This window comes from Fragaria vesca, linkage group LG2 (genome assembly GCF_000184155.1).
Source record: "Fragaria vesca subsp. vesca linkage group LG2, FraVesHawaii_1.0, whole genome shotgun sequence".
Taxonomy (NCBI): Eukaryota; Viridiplantae; Streptophyta; class Magnoliopsida; order Rosales; family Rosaceae; genus Fragaria; species Fragaria vesca.
In genome coordinates this window covers 23851429-23873913 of record NC_020492.1, presented here as the reverse complement: position 1 = coordinate 23873913, position 22485 = coordinate 23851429, and the positions used below count along the sequence as shown (strand labels likewise).

At 38.0% G+C, this 22485-nt stretch overlaps 1 protein-coding gene and 2 pseudogenes across 2 annotated transcripts; 2 read left to right on the top strand and 1 right to left on the bottom strand.

Annotated features, from left to right (window-relative positions):
- Positions 1 to 2073: 2073 nt before the first annotated feature.
- Positions 2074 to 5217, bottom strand: LOC101303959 (annotated as a pseudogene). Its single transcript, XR_184038.1, has 9 exons — positions 4768 to 5217; positions 4378 to 4414; positions 4112 to 4292; positions 3832 to 3980; positions 3498 to 3732; positions 3191 to 3380; positions 2962 to 3087; positions 2767 to 2866; positions 2074 to 2598 (listed from the first exon to the last, which is right to left on the bottom strand). The product of XR_184038.1 is annotated as a heparanase-like protein 3-like (transcript).
- Positions 5218 to 8421: 3204 nt separating this feature from the next.
- On the top strand, positions 8422 to 14166 carry LOC101292283. The gene is made up of 2 exons (XM_004292925.1): positions 8422 to 8488; positions 13850 to 14166. The coding sequence occupies exons 1-2, from the start codon at positions 8422 to 8424 to the stop codon at positions 14164 to 14166; spliced, it is 384 nt and encodes a 127-aa protein (XP_004292973.1).
- Positions 14167 to 15019: 853 nt separating this feature from the next.
- On the top strand, positions 15020 to 17782 carry LOC101291994 (annotated as a pseudogene).
- The last annotated feature ends 4703 nt before the right edge of the window (positions 17783 to 22485 follow it).

Sequence of the window (22485 nt, the reverse complement as noted above, 5' to 3'; positions counted from 1 at the left end):
ACAAGCAAAAACTCTCAATCTTAACAACTCATTGGTATCCGTCGATATCAAGATGCATAATGTTTGTAAACTCTACTTGGAAAAAGCTCTAACGCCAATGAAAAAAAAAACAATCGAATATATATAAGTGAGTGACTAGACATGTAAATTTACATACAAAATCGATATGAGAAATAATGAGTAAATGTATAGACGAAACATTAACAATGAAAAAAGAAGAGAAAGGAAAAAAAAAAAATACAAACAGTTCACCTCATCTTCAGTTGAATGCTAGTGTCTTTTTCAGACTTCATAAAAAGATCGAATATGATAAATTCTAGGTTAAGATTTATGAAGTACGTGTTTATCTAAAAAAAAAAGAATTTGTAATTTGTAACAACTTGTCCCTTGCTGTAATTTTACATTAGAGTATATTAGTCATTTAATAAATCAACAACGTGTGGGGTGAACAATAGTTTGTGGGGTGGCAATAGACGCACCAAAAAAAAATATAACTTAGGCATGGAAAGTCAGTACTGCCCCACAATCTAATTTATTTACGGATACGTATCCAGACGTGTTTCAGACTCTTTTCCGTCGTATATCATCGCGTACCCCGGTGCCTTTTAGATTAAGTTTATTTTCAGACACGACCGGAAATGTATCTGTAAATAAATTAGGGAAAATGCTTGAGACCCCAAAAATTTATACCAAAATTATATCCCAAATGATGTGGCACTGCCACATCATCTCCTACATGGATTGAATTTTCAAAATTGTTTTCCAGTATGTCATTACAAATTTCCAAAATGCATTTACTTATTTTCTGCAAAAGTCCATTCTAACTGTTATCGTGCCATTCATATAATTTTTTTCTAGGCTTTAAGCATTTAACTATCATTATTCGTAAAATGTTATATACTTAGAAGTGAACACTGGCAAATCTAGGGTATTTTCTGTTTTTGATGCAACAAATTGTGTTTTAATTATGTAGAACTATATATGCTCCCGTATTGAAAACGTATACCCTGGTGTGAGTAGCTCCCCTTTCATGATTTAATTGGAGGTTCTTTCCAACTTCCAAGTCTAATTGGAGTTGGAGTTGGAGTTGATCTTCTCCATACTGGGAGATCTGGTTCATGAATGCCATTTGCTATACCCAGTCAATCTGCTTATATTTGCCAATCCCAAGTGAAGCTTCAAATACATAATAGTAATTCCAATTGGTATTGATTAGCATCAGATGAGAGAATTGAGCCAAGTATAAGAGCTTTAGAGCCTCAAACAACCATCAATGTGTAGGTCTCCAAACAGTCTGATCGAATTCGAATGTAATATATATATATATATATATATATATATATATATATATATATATATANAGAGTAGTAGTAGTAGAGTACGTACGTAGTAGTAGTAGTAGTAGTACGTACGTACGTACGTACGTACGTACTACTACTACTACTACTAGGTAGTAGTAGTATATATATATATATATATATATATATATATATATATATATATATATATATATATATATATATATATATATATGCACATAGAGAAATCTATAGATGGTAGATCTGATAAGAAAGAGGAAGCTTGGATGGTGGTTAAGACAAAGACTTAGAAAGGTGAATTAGGGTTCTTCTTGTATATATGTTCATCTCTTCTAGTTTTTGTTCTATCAAAATAATTCAAGAAATTTATATCTTAAATTAGTTAAATTCCATGTCACTACTTTTGATAAATAAAAACAGTGAGGTGGCTTCTGCCACGTCATTTGGTATCTATATTTTGTAAAATAATTTGGTGTATGTAGCATTACTCATAAATTAGATCATGGAAGCATTATCGACTTTCCATTCTTGAATATAGTTATATTCTTGTTGTGTGGCATATGAATGAGTGATTGGGCCGAATCTATGTTAGGCTGGAGTTTGGAGCTCATTATGAGTTTTCAGTATTTACCGCATTTTCTTATTTTCTCACCCAAGTTTTTATTACGATTTTTCTCACCAAGAATTACCTAGTTATCTTGGTCACAAAGATCTTTGTTTTCAACAGGACCATTTGTCTCTGGGATCCATCAATGATCAAATCATCATTCATTCAATATTCCTTTCAAGCCGCCTCATTTCATTCTTGTAGATCAAAGACTAAAAAGAGAGCTCTTGTAAATTAGTCATTCCTTTTCTTGTGAGTTGTGACCAAAGACTTGTAAAGTTTGTTGTCAATCTTTGGTCATAATTCACAAAGAAGAAGGAACTCTGTCTATTTACAAGCAGGTACAGTTATGTTGGGAATGTGAACAAATACAATAGAGAAAGGTGCCACAGATGTGGGATCTGATATTCCTACTATCATTGGCTCCAAGCTTGGGATTTGCCCTGCTGAATTTACAGTTAGTTCTTTCTCATTCAGAAGCATTACTCGGCTGTGCAAGTCTCCATCTTTAGCTGTTATGTGGTATTCTTCTCTGACATCGTTCTTGGTTGCTTTAGAATCTTTTAGGCCTTCTTCGAAATTCAAGGTACTGCTGCTGCCACCATTTTTAGTTGAAACATCAACTTGAACTGTAGTGTTACCTAGGTTAATAAGCAGCACTGTGATTCCTTGCTGCATTGATCAAAGAAGAAAGTTGAATAAATTATCTCATTGCACCTCAAACGTAATTTTTCTAGAATAGATGTGCTCAAACAAGATTGCATATTCAGTGATCATGATCAATAGTCTGGCAACATAACATCTGCAAGAAACTGAATTATGTGCAGTTTTAGTACTTACTGTTTTCTTGGAACAATGAGCATAAGTGCGCAGTTTCTTTGTCCCGGAGAAGCTTGTTGACAGAACATTGTTTCCCATTAGTCGATGCCAAAGAAGAGCACTGTAAAGACCGTACATATGTCAAAGCAGTCAGATTTTTTTTCTTTGGAATGTAGATCAAGAAGACTAGTGTTGGTCTTCATGATATGGACTAACCTGTAATAATCAGGATTTGGTTTAAAGGTATTGATGTCAAGGAGGCCATAATTTCCACCAATGAGTGTTTGTCTGCAATGTGTTTTGGTATCATAAGATGCTGACATCCCAAGCTGGTCCAGGTACCTGTATGGTTAGTGAAACACACGCATAAATTTTTCGTACTTCAAAATGTTAAGAAAGTACTGTAGAAGCGGCTCAAAGAAACAGTTGAGATCAACTTTGTTACCAGAAACTGAATACAAATGCATTTGTAACCAGATTGTGACCACTGTTGTAAGCCCCTCCTGATTCACCAACCCATGCCACAGCTGAAGTATGCGAACTCTTAACTAGCATCTGTAAGTCACTGAAGGTTTTGGAAATACCATCAAGAACAGATGGATTGAGAATCTTGTCGACAAGATCTGTTGCACTACCTTAAATCATATGATCAAAAGGGAGAAAGGCAAGTGTCATTCAATAAGTTCAATAGCCAGAAACTAAATGGGAAGGAAGTGCTTTGTAAGCACTTTGATTTAGTTTTTCTACATTACCTGGACCAAGGTTATATATGTGGTGAGTGAGTACTTGAACAGACTGAGGTGCTTTGTAGAACAAAATCTGAGAACCATTTGGAATCAAAGAACCCTCCTGGTGCCAAGACTAGTGGCTTAGCTAATGCAGAACCTGAATAAATATCTCGCACCTTGTTTTGAAGAGAGTTTATGTCTGAAGCGTACTGGACTGCTGTCACTCTTGTTCCAACTCCACTCCCACATAGTTCATTTCCTGAGCATCAAGATCATAATTGCTCAACAGCTTTCCCACAATATATATATATATGGCTTTTCAACATTTCTACCAAAAATTAAGGTATAAAAGAGTTACCTAGCTCCCAACCATGAATTGTGTATCCTTTGTTGACTGTATATCTTATAAAGGATTCAGCATTACTCGCATTCCAATCACCCACAGCAACACCATGGGAATCTATGGTCCTGCCTTGCAGTGCATTTAGTCCAAATATAATAACAGCCCTGTTTTGTAAAATACCAACTTCACATTCAGTAAGTTCTATCTAGCTAGTCAATGAGAGAATCGAAGATCAGATAGGAACATGCATATCGCGAATAAAATGCACGATCCACTGTCAAATTATTTGCTTTACCCGGCATTCTTGAAGAAAATGTTTAGTTCATCCCATCTAGGCATAGGTAAGTAACCATCAGAAAAGCCAAACAACTGTGAACTATCTTTAACAAATGAAGTATGTTTTGGACCGTCTTCTGTCTGGTATATGACTTTGTCTTGCAAGGTGCCACCCAGCCTAAGTTTCAAGGGTGAAAATGCTGCAATAAAATAAAGATGTGAATTCCATCTATAGCAACAGTTTTGCAAACTAGAATTAGATTATGGCAGATGAGACTCCTTCACCTTTTATTGCATTTAAAAGTATATCATTGCCAAGGTCCTGCCATAAGGAAATACAAGAATATAAAACTGAGAATTACATAATTACATGATCATGAAATTAAATAATGTAAATGAAAGTTATTTATCCTGAGAACTGAGGATAGCATCTTAGGAATAGGTTAACCATACTAGCTAGTTGCCAAATACTATATGACACCAGTGAATTATTGACATCATAATCTTCAACCTCTAGTCTCAAACCAAGAACACCCTATTACAATAATTGAGTGGTTCCAAGATATGGATTGGAAAAACACCCCCTAAACTTTTTTACTGATATCAACCATTCAATCCATTGATAATTGATCATGTGACATGTAAAGAGTTTAAGGAGGCTTATGATGGACTTACTAGATTAAGAAGAGAAGCATTACCCCAGCTACAAGTTCCATAATCGCATTTCTCCGGCGGCCACCAATCCAGTGTAGCACAAACAAAGTCATCATCTATGCTTCCGATTGCCGCTGTTCCATTGACAAAGACAGTGTCTGCCTCCGTGCTCTGTGAAGCCACAGAGATGGAGTTGCGGCTGTGAGTGACTTCGTACAGCCAGCAGAAAACGAAGAAGAGAAGACCCAGAGAACGCATTATTTCACACATAAAACCTGTGCAGCAGTATCTGTTTCTATATAACTATTCAAGCTAGCTAACTGCCATGGATGTGCGGCAGGTTTGGCTTTTATGCTGAGGCTCACATTGGTGTTTTCAATGAAAGCAATGAAAGAACTATTACTACTGGGGAAGAAGCTAGTGAGTGAGTAATTGACTTGATCGATGCGACACTTTAGAAAAGCAGGCATATACACCTTTGATGTAAGCTAAACTAATGGTGCAGAGATCTAGTGCAGCTCTTATCCATCCTCTGCCGACCCACTAGCACTCACGTTAGTTTCATTTTGTCAGAGATAGCCATCACGAGACTCGCAGCATAACAAACGTATCATTTTATTTCCAAATTCATTTTGTAACGGCCTACGACACCATCATGCTTTGGACCATGACATTCAGTGTTAGTTTCAATTCGGATTTTCATGTGAGCAGTTCAACCAATCTCGTTAGTTAGAAGCATTTCGTCGAACACTTCACTTTAAAAAAACAGCAATAGAAGGCAGCTAGATGATTTATTTTTAGGATGATGATCGACTACCTTTCTGATCTGTTCGAGATCAACCAAGGCAGGTGTCAATGGAATCTTATAGGTGGGATCTGGGTGAGCTAGCCTTATCTCGTTAGTAGGAATCTTTATTCAACACTTCAACATCATAGTAGGTTAACTATGACTATGATATGTTTTCACATGCTTGGTGGGAAGCACAACAACGCATGAACACCTCTCTATGATCCTGATCAATTCCACCACTTTGGCCATGAACCATGACAATGACCGGGAACACCTCGTTACAAAAAATGGACGCTGTGTCGCAATTTTAGGCTTGGTTGGAGTGTTTTTGATAGCGTCCAAACCCGTTTTCAACTTTTAAGCAACAAAAATTCTCAAAATTAGTAAACGATTTTTGTTTACATTGATTTTTTGTAAAGATGATCTTTATTAGTTAATTCAACTTTTGATCGGTTAAGATTATGATTTATATTGACAAAAGTATGTAAATAAGAAAGAGTCCAAACTACTCCAGACGCAAGTATTTTTTCTAAGGTTAATCTTATTTCGTTTTTTTTTTTGAGTAAAAAAAGGCATGTGGCCTTTCATTTAATAATCTCAAGCTCCAGCCCCGTTCACCTGGTCAATAGGTGACCAGGAATTATCTGGTCAACTGTCGTCGGATCTGCTCGATTTTGATCCAAGGGTCGAGACATATGAGAAGCTTTATTATTTCTGCTCTTGGATCAAAATCGGGCAGATCTGACGCCAGTTGACCAGCTAATCCTTGGTCACCTACTGACCAGGTGAACAGGGTTCTCTCAAGCTCATATGGCATCGTACTACAATTTCCAAAAGGAATGATCATGGCACCATTACATCAAAAGATTCGCTCACGGCGTTCAATTACGAATTTACGATGCATCAAGTATCTTCAACTATCATACTCTAGCAATTAAATTTGCCGACTCCAAGCCCCCTTACAATAGTCGACTTTCGTAGTCATAGACTCATAGCGGCCCATAAAAAGTATGGCAATAGTGAGGACTCATAGGCAGACCAAAAAAGTATCACCCCAAAGCCCGTCACGAATGGTTTGGGCCATACCTCAACCTCACCTCCAAACCCCGCATGACCTGTCTTGGCTTCGACACTCATGCGGTCATGCCAGCTAAAGCCTAAAGCGCACAAGTTTTGACACTAGTTTGAAACTTTAAAATTTAATCTGATTAATATGTGAACCACGTGCGACATAACAACCTAATACGTATCAAAAAACAAAACATAACCTATGAAATGAAAAAAATTATTGAGACACCGCCATGTCTACTGCTACATAAGATGACATTTGGTTGGTAAATCGTAAATCAAAACATTTGTGAATTAAACGATTGTATGAAATGTATAGTAGAATTTGGAAATATCCATCAAAATTTAAAACACTCGGTGTAATTATATATTCAAAATTCCTCACTTGATTCTCATTATAAAGTTCTCATTAAAAGCTTTCCTTTTAATTCGATAATTAAAAAGAAAATATTATAAAGAAAACTACATCTACAACGACCGACACCATGAAATTGAAATGGAATAGGTTGGGATGACAGATAAGGCAGTTGATTTTTCTCTATTTTAGGGAATACAACGTATATTACCATCCATTTCTACACATAGAATTGTACAAGTCATTTTGTTGCCATATTTATCATCATTCAAGCTGGCTCTTATATATTGAGATCGAGTCTTATTGTGTTCTCCTCACAAGCAAGATAGACAAACGTTTTAAACAAAATGGCACCAATTCTGAAGTTTATCAGCCTGGCTTTGCTTTGTAGTCTAATCGTAGGAGGTAAATTAATTAGTTCTTCCCCCTATATTTCATCACCAAATATTATTGCTTGAGAGGAATTATTACCTGGTCCCAGCACATTGCTGAGCTGGTGTTCCCAGACAATGAGCACAAGACACATGGTTCTTTTTTTAACACATCACCAAAATGTTAACTATTGAGATAAAATGACTTCAACCGTTATTCCTATAAAGAAAAAGTACAAAGAATGTAGCTACACAAACAATTGAATTAACGTCTTCGCATCAACAAAATCATCATTGAGCTGTTATTATTCTTGTAAACTCTCACCAGACTCGCTTAATTTCAAGGACAAACTATTCGGGAGGAGAGGAACATGAAAGGAAACTGAGAGTCGTAAGCATAGGTAAAACTGAACTGCTGCTGTGGCCGGAGAGCCTCGCCATTGTTGATGAGACAAACGACGCCTTCAACTCGGGTTAAGACCTTAGGATCAATCGGTTGCACAGTATGAAATTCATAGCAACTGAGTTTAACATCCAGTTGAGAACAAGGGCAGGTATTGATGATGCTCACGCTCCACACTTGTTTATCCTTGTATGTCTTCTCCGTTCGAGACTGTATGATTTTGACACTGTTAGGAGAGCATTGGCAATTTCCTGCAGTATGGAGAGCAATGCATGTTTGAACCTGTTACAAATTAACTAGGTTTTGTTTCAACCAATAGAGGAATTATTACCTGGTCCCGGCACATTGCTGAGCTGGTGTTCCCAGCCAATGAGCACAAGACACGTATACAATTTTTTAAATCAGAGCTAAATAGATAGCAAAGCTGTTAACTCCGTCCATCTGTAATTCCTCAAACTTACGCAGCACTGGTCTTCTTCTTCTTCACTCTCCATGGCCTTAATTCCAAAACTCAAATCTTCAATTTCTCATCCATTTTGTTCGGTTGAATCTTCTTTATCAATAATCGATTTGCATTAATGAACTCTATTTTTTTAATTTTCTCAATAATCATGGGTGAGGAGAAGAAGGTTTGGGTGCCCAGAGAAAATTCTGGGTACCTGTATATCCGCGCGTGAGTTGAATTCCGATGTCGTCGGACGACGTGGAGGTAGGAACGGACTCGTCGGAAGCCGATGAGTCTAGTGGTGGTGGAGGTGAGTCATGGTGGCGTTCGGACTTTGGTGGTGTAGGAGAGGGAAACTCAGATCTACTTTCTCTCTCCTCTCAAATCTCATACCTATAAACCAAACCCAGAAGCTTCAATTGGCTTGATTGTGACGGTGAGCAAAAGAATATAGGTTGGTTGGGAAATTTGTCCTACAATGTTGTAAAGATTGCAGACCAGTAGAACAACAATGTGCTTCTGCAATTTTTCTTTGTTTTTCCTTTTGAGAAGGTTTCAAGGTTTCTTCATTTCATATGAAGGAGAAAGTGACGATTATGTTTGCCATTAACACCGTTATCTCAATAGTTAACATTTTGGTGATGTGTTAAAAAAAGAACCATGTGTCTTGTGCTCATTGGCTGGGAACACCAGCTCAGCAATGCGCCGGGACCAGGTAATAATTCCTCTTAATTCTAAAAGCAAAATCATCAAATTCTAAAAGCGAATAGGTCTTCTCTCAGTTCTCTGGAACAGGCATGTATATATAAACGTTACACACATATAGGGTTCATGTATATATGATGTATGAGACATTACAATATGTGAACCTCTTTGTATATAGTATGGAAGCCTTTAAATGGTATTTCATTTATTCAAATCCAAAACATTAATTGAATTCCCATATTTCACACGGGAATTTCACACGACCCTTTAAATGGTATCTCATTAATTAATGTTAATGTTTTCGTTAAAAGCAGATCTTTTTTTTTTCCTCGTACACTTTTAATTCTACTTTTTACCATTCGTTTTCCATTAAAACATGCATGCATTCTCTGTCATTTTGTTGCCATATGTTATATGTGTATCATTCGAGCTCTTATATATTGAGATTGATTTAGTGTTTTCCTCACAAGCAAGATAGACAAAAGGCTAGAGAATAACAATCTTCTCCACATTTTGTCTCTAAAATGGCACCAATTCTGAAATTCATCGGCCTGGCTTTGCTTTGTAGTCTGATCGTACAGTGTTCTACCCCCCTATATGTATATTTCATCACCAATATTATTTCTTCAAACAAAACCTAGTTTGTAATGTTACATATTTATATATGGTTCACACATGCATGCATTACTCTTAATATATAGGGGATTGCCAATGCTTTACCAGCGATCTCAAAATCTCACAATCTCGAACAGAACAGTACGTCATACCCAAACAAAACGGTATGGGAGCGTCAATATCACCAATGACTGCCCTTGTGTTCAAGAAGATGTGAAGCTTCGCTGCAGTGGATTTCAAACTGTGCAAGAGATTAATCCAAAAGGCCAACCTTGATGGCGGCGTGTGTCTCATCAACAATGGAGATCCTCTTTATGGACGCGAGCAATTCAATTTTACCTATGCTTTTGACACTCAGTTTACTCTGTCGCCCGGCCCCTCTCCTCCCGAATAGCTTGTTCTTGAAATTAAACAAGTCTGTACTTAACTGATTGTTTCTGATCATAACAGTTCAATCATGTACGTAGTAGTAGTAAACATCAGTTTAACTAGTAATAAGAGAGCGATGTTCTAAATTTTGTTTACAAGAAATGGCTTCTATAATGCTAGTATCAAAATCAAAACCACCAAATTAACCGCGCACTAATTAAACCGTACTACATTTTGTTTCCAAATTGGGTTGTTTACCCAGATTATTAGTTTGATTCTTCCCCATATGTACGTAAAGCATGTTCGATTAGGGAAAAGAAAAGTCCATAATTGCTTATATCCGAGAGTTTTTCATCGATTTTGTTGAGGTAACTAAGCTGGAATTGATTCTCTATCACTATCAAGGGACGTACAGGCCGGCTAGGGCACCAAGCATGCATTATCAGACGTAAGAATAACATCAATCCATGATCTAAAGAGGCCTAACCTGTAACCATTTTTTTCGTTGGTCACTCCTAGTTATTTTATTGAAAAAGAGAAACAAAAGAGTACATAAACCATTTATATCATGCATAAATTCGATCTTAGGCTACAGATCTAGCTATAGATCAAGGTTTTTGTTTTTGTTTTTTTGATCAGGTAAACAACTCAACTATTACAACTTCGTGAGTCGAACTCATAACATTCCACTTATTAAGGGTAGTCAAATGGTACTAGGCAGCTATGGATCAAGTTAGCAACATATATATGTAATATATCGACTTGATTTCGATCCAGTGAACATGAGAGATACTAGGAATTAATCTGAAGCAAATAATTAATTGAAGGCATTAGTTTCCAACCCAAGGCAATCTGTTTCATCCATTACAGCTGAATCGAGGGGCCTATCGTCACATAGTTTCCAAACACTTTTTTGCATGAAGCTCACTACCTAGCTCATGCAGGCAATTTTGATCCAGCAGGCTCCTCGTGTGCATCCAGGTTCAGAACCTTGCCCATCATTTCATTAGTAAATTGGAGCTTGAGATATATGGGATAAATGCATTTGATTAGAAGAATATGAAAGATCGATAGAATATTCAGATCACATAATGTGACGAATTGAAATTGGTTTGACAATCGGGAAGATGAAAAACATTGTAATCTTTATGGATATTTTTACTCTCTCATCTTTGTAATTGTACAAGATAATGGGAAATCAATGTTTCAAATTTCGGAAATTATCTTGCAAGATGGACGCAAATTAGAGGAGTGAAAGTTGGAGAGGAAAGAAATTAAGTGGCTTAAGATTGGTCAGTAACTAGAAAATTCAAACATCAATACCAATTTTTGTTCCCTAGTTATCTCCATCATCACTTTGATCATGCTTTGCCTTTAATGGTTCATTTTTTTTCACTCTTCCTGTTATGATACAAACCCCTATAAATTGGTATTGGTTCTTATATACGTTGTTCAAACAAAAGCAAAGGCACGACAAGATTGAAATTGAAAAATGGCAGATATGATAAAGTTTCTTTGCGTTGTTTTCATTTGCAGTCTCATTATTGGAGGTAAAGCTTCACCACCTCGATCTATATATTCATAATTGTCACCATATTTATCAGTCAGTCTTACTTAAAGCCTAGATAGTTAGTATTGTTGTTGAAGGTTTCGATCATCGTCTATCAGTGTGATGTAACATTTATTTAACGTACAATCTGCAGGTGATTGCCAATGCACTAACGCAGATCTTAATATCAAGCAGACATTTACCGGAAGGAAGTTCTATAATGGTGTTCCAGAGTTTAGCTTTAACCTCACTAATAGGTGCCGATGCGATGTACTGATTCAACTAGACTGCCGTGGGTTTAGACCTTGGATAACCATTGATCCTGCAGTATTGAACATATCCGGCGATAAGTGCATCCTCAACGGTGGCCAACCGATCCATCCGAATCAAGTTTTCAGCTTCAACTACGTTTTCCGCAATGAGTTCCCTTTCTTACCGATCACCTCTACGTACATTTGCTCTTGAACAGTTCACAAACTCGATGTTTAAACCAATACATCTCCTTTCTAGTTAAGTTGATTAATTACATAATAAGACCTCACTAGCTAGCTAGTCTTTGCAATACAGTTATCAGCTTATTACTAATGGAAAGTTCAGATCCTCTATCAGGGCAGGTTTTCTTCATTGTGGTTGCTAAATTAGCGAGGACAAATTTAAACAAGCACACAAGTAGTAATAAGAATTGTCTTCGCTAGCTTGGCCAGGTTTCAGGGCTGTTACATGTGTAGAGATCAGGATCGCATCAGCAAACAAAGAGATATGTCACTATGTCAGTTTTATTTTTGGTGCCAATAAAAAACGCTTTTTTCTTTTTACTAGAATCTCAAGGGTGAATTGAGAGAGGCAAAACCTATAATTTCGCAATAACTGTATATGGATCAATGCAATAACGTATGTAAAATATATAAAGGGAGAGTCGTTTCATTAGAGCTGGTCAAAGCAAAGCACAGCTACTTGTTTGAAATTCATCCAAAGTATTTAAATCTTTCCATTAAAAGGCGATGTAAATTCCATATTTTTGGTAACGAAATTACATTTTAAATCTCTAAAATGTCTATGCATTAATTTTTATTTTACCATCATATCACAAACAAACTCCTATAAATTGTGATCGACTTATCGCACTTCTTCATCAAATTAACAAGACACGAGAAAGACAAAATCTAGTGCTATATTGTTTCCAATGGCAGCTCTTATGAAGTTCTTGTACATCGCCTTGCTAATTTGCAGTCTCGTCATGGGAGGTAAACTTTTGATTTTCTATATGTGATTTGTCCCAGTATTATTAGAGTTTCATAAGTTAAGTACATTGCAGTGGTTTCATTGTGTTCAATTCTTTCATTGTGTTTATGTTCTTTGTCTTCTAGGCGAGTCTGAGTCTTATCGTTGTACCCTAAGCAATCTCAAAGTTACACAATCAGCAACGGGAAAGGTTGTCCATGGTCAGCCAGAGTGGAAAGTAACAATCACAAATGACTGCCAATGTACTCAACTATATATTAAGATTAGTTCTCCTGGGTTTCAAACTGTGGAGCCAATTGCACCCTCAATCTTGAACAAATCCGGTGACGGCTATTCCCTCCATAGTGGTTACCCTATTTATGGGTTTAAAGATTTCAGTTTCACCTATGCTTGGGCCACAAAGTTTACTTTCACACCAACAAATTCTCAAATTGCTTGTTCAGTTTGAAGAAAAGTATCGAAAGATGCAAAATAATACATTTTGATGATCTGTTTACGTGAGTATTCTAATAATTGTATTGTACCCTCATATGAAATGTAATAATACCAAGGCCATAACGATGTGGCCGTTTACATCAATATACTATATATGTTGTCGTAATCGGTGTGTATTGATTTGGGTTGAAAACTAGTCCAACCCACCTAAAATGAGTGTATTTGCTCTTAAGGTACTCTAATACTCCATACCCATAAGTTACTTATGATCCCACTTGGATCGAAAATGAATTTGTTAATTTTTATTTTGTAAAATGAGGTTTTGTTATATTACAAGCTGGCAGGAAATGACATAATTATTGCCAATGCAGTGGAATTCTAATAACCACAATTTACTGTTAAAAGGAGGCCATCCATTTTAATTTCCTAAAAAACTAAAATGCAATATTTATCACATACCATTTATATACTATCACAGAATCCTTATAATCATCCACGGGTTGCAACAAAGAGCAGATCAAGAAAAATTAGTAGTACTTGTCCAGCCACTTCGATCGAGTTGCACTCGCTATGTCGGATCTTGTGAAGTTTCTTATCCTGGCCTTACTTTGCAGTGTCATTCTAGGAGGTGAAGTATTCCATCCTCTAGTTTATACGTACATAAAATTGCATTGTCATGTTAACATTGTTGCAGTGATCGACTAATATATAACATGATTGTAGCTATTCTTAGATGTTCTGTGCATCATGTTGTAGGTGAATGTGATGATTGCAGCTCGCAAAAGCTTCAGGTTGCGCAGACGAAAACTGGAAAGCTAGTAGAAAATAAGCCAGAGTGGAAAGTAACCATCACGAACACCTGCAGTACTTGTTCTCAACTGGCTATTCAACTTAGCTGCAATGGGTTTCAAACTGTTGAAGACGTTGATCCTTCAATCCTAGGGCCATCTGGTGGCATTTGTTACCTTAACAGTGGTAACGTAATACCTGGCCATCAGAGTTTCACCTTCACATATGCTTGGGACGCTGCCTTTCCTTTCGAGGCAGTTTTTTCTCAAGCTCTTTGTTCTTAATTTGAAATGGTAAATTTTTATTAATAAAGAGTTCGACATTTTAGTGAATGATGCTATGGAAAGATGAGTACTCATTTCGATTTCTTTATCGGACAACACAAGTTAAGTAGATTGAAACGAAAAACCATTGCACACTTCAGACCTATAAATCATAATCGAAACAGATAAAAATTCTTGGAGAAGTATTTTTCTGTAGCAATCCGATGTTGTTTCAATATTTTGTGTGAGAGACTTCTAGCATCAATGTAGCAAATTTGCAAAAATTGAGCAATTGAGTGACATAAACTAAAGGAAGAAAAAGAAGTAGCCGGCCCAGGCTTATGTATCCAGTGCAGGCCCACAGTTCCCCACAATGAACATGTCCACATCGTTCACTGTAGTTCTCTTATCAGATGAACCGGCGGAACCCATGAGGTCGACGGAAAAGAAACGCCACCGCATCAGATCCATTAATCGCATCATTCTTTCCCATTGCAATAGGTACCTGGTATGTGTTCTCTTATCTTTATCACCAACAACAAAGTATTGGTTTTTCTGGGTTCGTGTTGCACACAAATTCTGAACTCACTGTACTGTACAGTAGAAGTATATTCATATTTACATTTCGAATCGACTAAAAAAGAAGCGTATATGTATATATTGTGTCCCCGAAATGGAGTGAATCTGTCAGGAATTAGAATTCGATTCCAACTAAGAACAGGAAAAGGAAAACGTCCTTTATTGGTTATGCTTCCCTTTTCCATATCAAGATAGGATTTATAGTCCCCCTTGGCCCTCTATAAATCCCTCACTCAAACGCAACCAATGCATAGAAAAAAAAGAAGATAGTTTTTGCCTTTGATTGTTAGTTTTGATGGCCGCATCAGCAGGATGGTTGAAAGAAAAAGTAAAGGCTGTTACTTCAGGAGATACCCTTGTCATCACGGCGCTCAACCCAAACAATACTGGAATTCCACCGGAAAAAACCATCACACTGTCCTCTCTCATGGCGCCAAGGCTGGCCCGGAAAGGCGGCGTCGATGAGCCCTTGCGTGGTACAGCAGAGAGTATTTGAGGCAGCTCTGCTTAGGAAAAGACGTTGTCTATAAGGTGGACTATGTTATAGAAATAAATTCCATAGGCCGTGATTTCGGTTCTGTGGTCCTTGCCAATAGCGACCATAATGTAGCGAAGCTGGTTGTTTATCATGGCTGGGCCAAGATCAGGGAGCCACAAAGCCAGCAGAAACAGATTGTCAAAGCTAGTCCTTATATTGAAGAACTGCGTAGTCTCGAACAGAAAGCAAAGACTGAAGGTTTTGGCTGTTGGACCCAGGTTCCAGGTGTTGCTAAGGAATCTATTAGATATCTACCTCCTAGCAACAACTTTGATGCAATGAGTTTGTTAGCAGAAAACAAAGGTCAGCCTGTGGAAGCTTTTGTGGAGCAGGTTCGTGATGGGAGCACAATTGGGGTTTACTTGCTTCCAGAATTTCAGTTTGTCCATGTATTGGTTGCAGGAACTCGAGCGCCCTCGATGGAAAAGAGCCATGGAACAACAAGAATTGTTCAAGCTGCTGAAACATTTGCATTGGAATCTAAATTCTATACAGAATCTCGTGTGTTGAACAAGGATGTGCATGTTGTTCTACATGGTGTTGACAAGTTCAACAATTTGATAGGGTCATTGCATTATCCTGAAGGAGAATCCGATAAGGACTTGGGGCTGGAGCTTGTGAAGAATGGTTATGCAAAATATGTTGAATGGAGTGCAAACCTGATGGAGGAAGAAGCAAAGAAACAGCTCAAGGCTGCAGAGCTTGAGGCTAAGAAAAGCAAGTTGAGGATTTGGAAAAACTATTTACCCCCAGCTACAGGCTTGAAGCCAATTCATGACAAGAATTTCACAGGAAAGGTTGTGGAGGTAGTGAGTGGGGACTGCATCATTGTGGCCGATGATTCTCTTCCATTTGGTAGTCCACTAGCAGAGCGGAGAGTCCATCTTTCTAGCATTCGGTGTCCGAAGATGGGCAATCCTCGTAAAAATGAAAAGCCGGCTTCTTATGCACGCGAAGCCAAGGAGTTGCTGAGGACACGCTTGATTGGTCGTGAAGTGAGTGTTCAATTGGAGTATTCTAGGAAGGATGGCCAAGGACATGAAATGAATTTTGGATCAGTCTTTGTAAAGGTTGTGGGGAAAGATGCAACCGAGCAGGTTGGCGGGAACGTTGCTGAGCTCATGGTTGCACGTGGCCTTGGCACCGTTGTTAGACATCGAGATTTTGCGGAGAGATCGCACTATTATGATGCTCTTCTTGCTGCTGAATCATGTGCTATTGCCGGTAAGAAAGGACAGCATTCTTCCAAGGAAGTCTCAGTCATGTACACAAGAGACCTGACTACTGAACCTGTCAAGAAAGCAAGCGAGTTCTTGCCATTCTTGCAGAGAACTAGGAAAATATCTGCCATTGTAGAATATGTCTTTAGTGGTCATCATTTTAAGCTATTTCTTCCCAAGGAAACATGCAGCATTGCCTTCTCTTTCTCAGGGGTGAGATGTCCCCGTCGTGACGAGCCTTTCTCGGATGAAGCAATTGCAGTGATGAGGCAAAGAATAATGCAGAGAGATGTTGAGATTGAGGTGGAGAGTGTTGACAAAACTGGAACTTTTGTGGGAACTTTATGGGAGTCGGGGATCAATATGTCAATTGCACTTGTTGGAGATGGCCTTGCAAAATATACTCCGTTTGGCAACAACGATAGGATTCCAGATGCTCATCTTCTTGAACAAGTTCAGAAATCTGCCAAACAGCAGAAACTGAAAATTTGGGAGAAGTATGATGGACAAGAAGTTTCCAGCAAGCAAAAAGAAGTGCTAAAAGTTGAAGTTACACGGGTTTTGGATAGTGGTAAGTTTTATGTTAAGATAATTGAGGACCAAAACACTGCCTCTATTCAGGAACAGCTTGCTTCTTTGAATCTTCAAGAAGCTGATCCCGTAACCGATATTGATTTCAAGCCTAAGAAGGGTGACATTGTCCTTGCTCAGTTTAGTGAAGATAATTCTTGGAACCGTGCAATGATTGTCAATGCCCTTCGGGCAGATACAAACTCCTCTCAAGACGAGTATGAAGTGTTCTACATTGACTTTGGTACTCAAGAGGTTGTCCCTTTCAATCAATTACGACCTCTTGACTCTTCTCTTGCCACTGTACCTGGCCTCGCCCAACTATGTAGCCTTGCATACGTTAAAGTCCCAAGCTGGGAGGATAAGTGTGGTGAAGAAGCAGTAGAGTACTTGAGTGAGCAAATGTTGAGCAGTTCCAAACCGTTCAGGGCCTTGATTGAGGGAAGGGATCTTTCAAAAGGAAAAGTCGTTAAAGGGCAGGGAACGGGACCAGCTCTTTTGGTAACTCTTGAGGCAGGTAATGAAGAGATGAGTATAAATGCTGCCATGCTTCGAGATGGACTTGCTAGCTTGGACAAAGAGAAGAAATTTTGGAAGTCTTCGGAAACCTTAAGAGAGTTCCAGGACGAAGCAAGGACCGATCGACGAGGCATCTGGGACAGACGGAGAAATTGATGCTCAGAAGGACATGGCTCGTTCCATAACAAAGACTGCTGGCCAAAAGCGATGATGTTATACTAGTGATCAATGAAAAGTTGAAAACTAAGTTCTAAACAGTCCTACGGTAGTGAAGTTAGACACAAGAGTAAGATTAGGTTTTTGTTTTGGTTTGTTGAGATTGGACCAGAAATGATCTGTTAGCTTGAGTGTAACAAATGAAGATCAGATATCCATTCTAAGACTTCATACTTGATTTGTTGTTTACTATAGCTCAAGTTATACAGTTTCCTAGAAACAAAATCCTTTATATTCATCTTACTATTACATCATTTACATGGGTGCTCGGCCATTCTGTATTACAGTATTTGATACTTTGGAGTGATACCGGTAATAAACAATGTATGTTTACTCTGATGATTCTGTCTTTCTTATTTTCTCTTCTATTTTTTTTTTTTTTTTTTCTGGAATAGATATTACAGGACCATTCATTTAGCAGGTCCGCAGATAGAGTTCAGTATATTGTTTCACAGACCTGCTCCTAGAACTGGGACGTTATGTCGTCATATAAGCACAATCTCCTTCATTTTGAAATACATTCAACTGGAACTTGACCAGAATGTTCAACCTATAGTCTTCAGGTTGGTTTATTTAATCGTGTTTCCTCCTGAACTACACATATAATTAGAACACGTCAGTAGTAACTAGTAAGAAACAAAAACCTAACTTAAATTGTTAATGTGGAGATTACAGTGATTGAGATGACTGTATTGGTCCAATGATTCACTGTACACACACACTGCTAACACATCCTCAATTGTTTAGGTTATAAACCGTACTTTTGTTTCTCAGATAACATGGCTGAACTCGTGTTAACGTATGTTTCCCAAAAAATATGATTCACATGATGATTCACACAATATGATCTTTATTGAAATATATAGAAATATATAGTCAATAGAGAAAGTATGGTGTAGTGTTCATCACCCTACCTACTCTACAGTAAAGTATGGTGTAGCATGTTGACTGCACCATACCTTACACAGTAAGTCATCCACCTTACTGTGTAAGGAAGTCAGTAGTCATGACTCATGAGTATGGCTGGTATGGCTAGGCTTGTATATATATACTTGGTTGTAACCTAAATGTTTTTAATACAAGAATTTTCTTTTTCTCTTCATCTTTTTCTTCATGGTATCAGAGCAAGAACGATACAGTTCTTTCTTCTGTTTTTCCATCTCTTACTGTTTTTTAGTGATCTTGTTATTGTTGTGGTTCTTTCCAAGCAACAATGACAGAGGAACAAGATTCTTCTATTTCTTCATCTGTTTCTACAATTGTCTCAACTGAGGCTGAAGGTAATCCCAATCTTCGTCTCACATCTGTCTTACTCAATGAGTACAACTATTTCTCTTGGTCAAGAGCTATATCTCTTGCACTTGGAGGGAAGTCAAAGCTTGGACACATCAATGGAAGTGTTCAACCTCCTGAGCAACTCACTCCCACATATGAGGTTTGGCTTGCCAAAGATCTGCTTGTTATGTCTTGGCTTCTCAACTCCATGGAACCTGCTATCTCTGATATTTTCAGTTTCTCGGAATCAGCCCTGGATCTTTGGAAGGCTGTAGAAGAGATGTATGGAAATCAAAACAATGCTGCTCGAGTTTTCCAACTCCAAAAAGACATTTCCAACCTTCCGCAAGAAGGTAACTCCTTCATCCAGCACCTTGGAAGGTTGAAAAGCAAGTGGAACGAGCTCAACATCTACAGACCTCACACTACTGTCGCCAAGGAGCTGCGACAAAGAGCAGAAGAAGATAAAATCTTCCAATTGCTAGCTAGCTTGGGACCAGAATATGAAGACTTAAGAAGTCATATTCTCATGAGTTCTGAGCTACCAACCCTAACTAGCATATGCTCTACCATTCAAAGGGAGGAAGTGAGAAGGAAAGTCATGAATGCAGATACCAAAGCCACTGCTTCAGAATCAAAAGCTTTTGCTTCAAACTCCAGAAGTACTGAGCACAGGGTGTATAAAGGGAAGAGGCCTGATCTATGGTGTACTTACTGTGAACATCAAGGGCATCTGAAGGACACTTGCTGGATTCTGCATCCCGAGCTAAAGCCAAAGTTTGATAAGGAGCAAAGGTTCTCAAGGGAAGCTAAGAGTTTCCAGAAAAAGCCAACACCTAGCCACACTTTCAAGGCCAACCATGCAGCTGCTAATGACGGATTAGTGGATTTCACCACAAATCCTACTGCATTGATAAATGAGTTTGCAGCTTACCTTCAACTGAAGAAGGTTGGAAATGAAAGTAATGAGGAGGGGAACAAAGCTGCACTCCTAGGAAAGTTTGCTGGTTTTTTAGCTGAAACCGATGGACTATCTCAGGATGAGATTCCATGTATCCTTAATGCGTTCTCTACTGCTCTTAATGTCAATACTATGCATGATTTTTGGATTATAGACTCAGGTGCCACTGATCACATGACAAATAAAAATTCAAATCTTCATGAATTTGAAAAAATTTTCAAAACCTTCTACTGTGTCAGTTGCTAAGTAGGGAAGGGAGTAGCTGTGTTAAGGAAAAGGAAATCAATCTGTTGTACAAAAGACATTGAATCCACAGCCCTATATGTTCCTTCGTTTCCTTTTCAATTATTGTCTGTGGGAAGAATTACAAATTCTGTCAAGTGCATAGCTATTTTCTATCCTCACAAAGTCGTTTCCAGGATCTAGCAACTTCGAAGGTGATTGGTGAAGGTTTTTTACCTAAATGGGCTATATTACCTATCCAAAAGCCTTAATGTTCTAAGAGTCTTCCAAACCAGCTTAAACCAAGATCAAGAGCACAAGTTGTGGCATCAGCGTCTTGCACATCCTTCAGAAACTATTTTGTCTACCTTGTTTCCTAGTTTCTGTAAAAGTTCTCTCATTTGTGAGATTTGTCAATTAGCAAAATTTGCTAAACTTCCTTTTGATGTATCTCTTTCTAGAGCCAGTAAAATGTTTCAAATTGTTCATTCAGATATTTGGGGTCCAGCCCCCCTTGATTCATGGGATGGTTATAAGTATTTTGCTACCTTTGTTGATGATTATTCTAGAGTTTCTTGGGTTTATCTGTTAAAATTCAAAAGTGATCTCTTAAAGGTCTTCCAAGACTTCCATAATCTTGTCATTAACATTTTTTCTTCAAAAATTCATATTTTAAGATCAGACAATGGCACTGAGTATATGTCTAAAAATATGACACAATACAAGTTGTGTTGGAACTCCACAGCAAAATGGCATTGCTGAAAGGAAAAATAGGGATTTGTTGAACAAAACTAGAGCCTTGCTGTTTCAAATGAATGTTCCCAAGAAGTTTTGGTCTCAAGGCATCCTTACTGCCACACATCTTATCAATCGACTTCCTAGCAGAGTTTTGCATATGAAGTCTCCTTTCGAAATTATGAAAGGGAGGAAAAGTGAGTTGTCTCATCTCAGAATTTTTGGATGTGTTTGTTATGTTCACATCCAAGCAATACATAGAGACAAATTGGATGCGAAGGCTGCCAAATGTGTGTTTTTGGGTTACTCCACAACTCAAAAGGGTTACAAATGCTATAATCCAAAAACCAGAAAGCTGGTGGTTTCTAGAGATGTTAGATTTGATGAATCATCTCCCTTCTTTAGCAGACCAGAAGTTTCCACTCAAGGGGAGTTCTTCAGTGATTTTATTTCATTGCCTCTCCTAACTCTTACCATGAATGATGCAGCAGTTATTCCTTCCTCTACTCCTTTAGAAAAGACACCTACTCCTGCTCCTACAGTTATACCAGATTCTCCACCTACACTAGATTCTCAAAATGATGATGTGTGTGTAGAACAACATGAAGTGGTGTTGCCTGCTGAAGCAACACAAGAAGATGTTGAAGAAGAGATTGAAGAAGAGGTTGTTGAGGTTCAACCTCAAAGGAGGTATCCTACTCGAATTAGGAAACCTCCATCAAAGTGGGACAATTACAAGACCTTTGCTGCAAGGTATCCAATCAAAAAGTTTCTTTCTTATGACAAAGTGTCAAAATCGCATGCTGCCTTTCTCTCAAACATTTCAAGTGAAAGTGAACCAAGAACTTTTCAAGAAGCAAATCTTCAACCAACCTGGAAAAAGGCTATGTAGGAAGAGTTACAAGCATTGGATAGAAACAAAACTTGGAGTGTGGTGTCACTTCCCGCTGAGAAGAAAGTTGTAGGGAGTAAGTGGATCTTCAAAACCAAATTCCAATCTGATGGCTCAATTGAGAGACATAAAGCTCGGTTAGTGGCAAGGGGTTTTACTCAAACTTATGGAGTGGATTACAGGGAGACATTTGCTCCCGTGGCAAAGATGAATACTGTGAGGGTGTTGTTGTCAATAGCAGTGAACCATGAGTGGCCTATGTTTTAAATGGATGTGAAAAATGCTTTCTTACATGGAGAATTAGAAGAAGAAGTTTATATGCAGCTCCCTCCTGGTCATCCACAAGAAGGCACTCCTAACAAGGTCTGTAAGCTACATAAGGCTATCTATGGCTTAAAACAATCACCTCGAGCTTGGTATTCAAAACTCAGCTCTGTGTTGGAAACCTCTGGATTCAAAAGAAGCAATGCAGACTCATCCTTATTTGTCAAGAAAGGATCTGCAAGTAAACTTTGTGTTCTTATCTATGTTGATGATCTCATCATTACTGGTGAGAATTTGGAAGAATTAATCTTCTCAAGCAGTCTTTACATCAGACTTTTGCCATCAAAGA

What these genes read in the sequence shown, in the direction of transcription:
- LOC101292283 (XM_004292925.1), top strand. Translation starts at nt 8,422, where the DNA reads ATGTCGTCGGACGACGTGGAGGTAGGAACGGACTCGTCGGAAGCCGAT. An exon ending in TGAGTCTAGTGGTGGTGGAG is followed by an intron (nt 8,489 to 13,849) that starts GTGAGTCATGGT and finishes ATCATGTTGTAG; the next exon opens with GTGAATGTGATGATTGCAGC.